The sequence below is a fragment of the Lipotes vexillifer genome, unplaced genomic scaffold, assembly GCF_000442215.2.
Source record: "Lipotes vexillifer unplaced genomic scaffold, Lipotes_vexillifer_v1.1 scaffold753, whole genome shotgun sequence".
Classification (NCBI taxonomy): domain Eukaryota; kingdom Metazoa; phylum Chordata; class Mammalia; order Artiodactyla; family Lipotidae; genus Lipotes; species Lipotes vexillifer.
In genome coordinates, this window is record NW_006783618.1 from 600,707 (window position 1) to 604,166 (window position 3,460).

A 3,460-nucleotide genomic window follows, 5' to 3' on the forward strand; every position below is an offset into this window, starting at 1 on the left:
TCACTGGCAGAGCCTAGAGCTGTTCAGGAAGCAGGCCTTTCTGAGACCTTGGGTCCCAGAGACCTGCTCCCCTCCTACACTCCCTTTCACCCCCCTCCCCCAGCCAGTCCTGCACCCACAGGCAGCCAGATGGCTCAGAACCAGGACACTCTCCTTTTCTGAGGCCTGAAAAACTCACATATGAGCCCCTCTCTAGCCTATCCAAGTGTTTAAGCCCAACCGTCTAGCTGATACCCAGGTCTGATGTGCACTGGGGTCCTAGCAAGAGCCTGGGAGAGCGCCATGCTCCCTGCTTTCACTTACTCATTCCTCTCCAGCGCGTGTTCCAGCTCCTTGGTAAACAGGCTCTTCTCTCCAATCTGCCAGGCAAGAAAGAGCCTCAGGGTGAATCTTTTGGGGGAAGGAAAGAGGAGGGGGAAAAGGGTTGGATGGAAAATGTTACCTTAGAGAGAGCAGTATCAAGAATCTTGTCTCCTGTGGTGGACATAGCAACTGAGGAGAGAATCAACAAATCAGACGTTCAGTGATCAGCATTTATTGAGCCTCTACTGAGCTCAGCACTTGTGCTAAGATTGTTGGTGGACACAGAGGCACATAAGCCCCAGTCCCTACCCTCTGGGAATGTACAATCTAGGAGGAAGACCAGACGTAATCACAAAAAGACCCAAAGCAGATGATAAATGCTAGGCTAGCCCAGGTAGTCAGAGCTGGAGGTGTTCAGAGAAGGAAAGGGCCCTCCAAACTGGGGACAGCCAAGAAGAATTCTCAGAGGTAACAGAACCAGGCTTTGGTCCAAGACAAAGCCAGAAACACTGTGTTCTCCCCTCCAAGGGTTAAAGGCTTCCCATTAGCTTCCATTCCTTTCCAGAAAACTCACTGATTTCAAACTGCAGGCCTGGGTATAAGGCTTTCAGCGTTGCCACCACACTGTCCGTCTGTATGCGGGCCAGCTGGGGGTAGAAAGTCAGGTTAGTCCTGTCCTCTGGCCACTACCCTAAGGTCAGACCCTCACAGGGTCAGGGAGATCCTGAAAGGATTGGAATTCAGAGAGAAGATTGAATGCCCACCCAGGAAAGGGAGGGGTCTGGCCTGGGAGTCCTTTGTACCCCAACTTCCCAGCCCTGGGACTATCTCTTTACAGAATGCAATCTGTCATCCTGCATGGGATTTGATACTCAGTCACCCCATTTCTTCCATCCCCGAGCTGCTGAGAACGCTCTGGGCCCCCCAACTTATAATACTGTGAACACAGAAGTCTTCTGACAAACCTCCTCCACCCTGGTACTTAACACTCACCTGGCTCTTGCGGGTACCCACGCGAATCACTCTCATCTTTGAGCTGTTTTCTTCCTGCAGAAAAAGTCCCCAGGTCACAGTCCCTGCTGCTCTTTGTGTTCCTCAACATCTTGTCCAAGAACCAGAATCACTGGCTTGGAAGAAAGGAACCTCAGCCCCTGGCCTGTGGCCAGCTGAGCCTCGGAATGGGGAAACACTCCCCTCCCCAAGACTGGTCCCTTTACCTTCCCCAACAATACCTTCTGCCTCCTCAGGGGTCCAGAGAAGCAGAGACCAGACAGAAGTGACAGTAGGACCTGCTGTTGCTGTAATGACCAGGACACTAAGCCCTGAAGCCCATCCAAGCTAAGGCAGTAGGAATTCTGCACTCAGCCAGGTGGGTAGAGAGATAAGGTCTATCAGTCTGGCCCCAGGGAGGGTGGGGCCTGCAGCAGGCAGGGGCAGGACAGCTGGGGCCACACAAGGGACCGTGAGCTGAGTCACTGAGGACAAGTTCAGCATCCACAACAGAGAGGCACTTGAGAAAGCTTCAGTGCCACCTAGATGCCATAAGAGCTACCCCACAGCTGCTGCACTACGGATCCCGTAATCTGGACAGAATGCATGACTGGGATCGACAGATCTGACGTACAGTCCTGCTCAGCCTCTTGGCTGGGCGACCTTGAACACATCATCTTATTTGCTCATCTATAAACCTGTTTGTTCATCTATAAAATGAAGAAGTTGGCACTCAAGTATCTTCTGCTTTTGCTATTCTGTAAGACTAAGAGGGTGAGCTGCCTAACGTCCATTCACCTAGAGTGCAGCCTCTGGTTTCACCACAAAGGACATATTAGGATGTCAGAGACCAAGCCAAGAACTCAAAGGGCCATGACTCTTCCTCTTGCCAGGGCACCTTGGACAAAGGTATTCAGTGCCAAGCAGGCAGAACTGGGTTCTCCAGTCTGAGGTCCTATTTCTTCTCAGATCAGACAGTGATCACTATAGATACTATTAACTTCCCCTGCTCTGGGATCTTCATCCTACAGAGTTCTTCTGCACTCAGGTATCTGGGGCCTCTGTTGCTGGAGGAGGTGACAGCTGGCTGCTCTTGGACTCTAGTCTATTCCACAGCTATCACTTCTCCAATAAATAAACCCTGGGGGACCCTAAGCAAATTAGGCTAGGTTTGAAATGCTAAACATGGCAACTAAAATTCTGGGCCACAGGCAGCCCACAGAAAGGAATCTAAGGTCCCAGAAACTGCTATTTTCAAACAATCCCTTAATTTCATTGATTCTGCACAGCATATTCAAGTCAAATTGTTCCAGTAAAAAATTCCTTATTGAGCATGTATATCCTAGAGCTATTGCTTTTAATCTTCATAACCTATCAGGTAGACAGGGCAGGCATCTCTGGAACTACGTTACAGAAGCAAAGTCTGGCTCTGAGGAGCAAAGTGACTTGCCCAGGGCCACAGGGTTAATCATGGGTAGAGAGCTGGAATCCAAATCTTTTTACTCCTAGTCCAGCACTCAGGAATGTCAGCAATGGCACAGAATCCCACTCCTTACCAGCACATAAGTCAGGGAGAGATAGGGCAGCTGCCCCACTCCTTTCTTATCTCACGCTGACGTTGGCCTCATGGGCTCTGCAGTTTGCATCTGCACAAGCCCAGAACTGGGACCCCAGGCTAGGAATAGGAAGGCCCAAGGGCGTCCCCCGTCCATGGTAGTAACCCAATGATGTGTCTCAGTTGGGGACTTTTGAGTGTAGGCTGGGGCTGAGTGTCCATTAAAAAGAAAAAAAGCGGAGAAGGTGCACTTCCAAGACGTTTGTGTGCAGTTCGGAGAATTCGAGGTACACTCTCCTCTCTGGATCCAAAATGGAACACTTCCCCAAAGTGGCTGAATCTCGACTAGGACCTGTCTCGTGTGAAGGGATCCCGGGGAATAGCACCCTGTCTCGTGCAGACGAATTTTCCTGTGTTGGGTCACTGTATCTAGAGCCGCGGAAGCCATGCCTCATGGAATCCCATCCAGATCCCCGCAGGAACGGGGCTCCGTTCGGGACAATCCATCTGCTCTTAAGTCCGCCCCCACCGCTCTCTGATTCTCCTAAGGGCAACCCAGCTACTGGCCCTTTAAAAACTGTTAGAACCAAAAAAAAAAAAAAAAAAAAAAAA

At 50.6% G+C, this 3,460-nt stretch overlaps 1 protein-coding gene across 4 annotated transcripts in view; it reads right to left on the reverse strand.

Moving 5' to 3' along the window:
- The window catches only part of HMBS (hydroxymethylbilane synthase), a 7,756-nt gene that overhangs the window by 3,707 nt on the left and 589 nt on the right, over positions 1-3,460 (reverse strand). For 3 of the 4 annotated variants that reach the window (XM_007456290.1, XM_007456287.1, XM_007456289.1), the window contains exons 2-5: positions 1,297-1,350; positions 878-950; positions 443-492; positions 304-359 (exon numbers count right to left, since the gene is read on the reverse strand). In XM_007456290.1, the coding sequence (XP_007456352.1) occupies positions 304-359; positions 443-492; positions 878-950; positions 1,297-1,332 (215 nt within the window). In that variant the 5' untranslated portion in view covers positions 1,333-1,350. Of the gene's footprint in view, positions 1-303; positions 360-442; positions 493-877; positions 951-1,296; positions 1,351-1,535; positions 1,615-3,460 lie in introns of those variants that run through there. The other variant, XM_007456288.1, reaches the window with a different exon arrangement.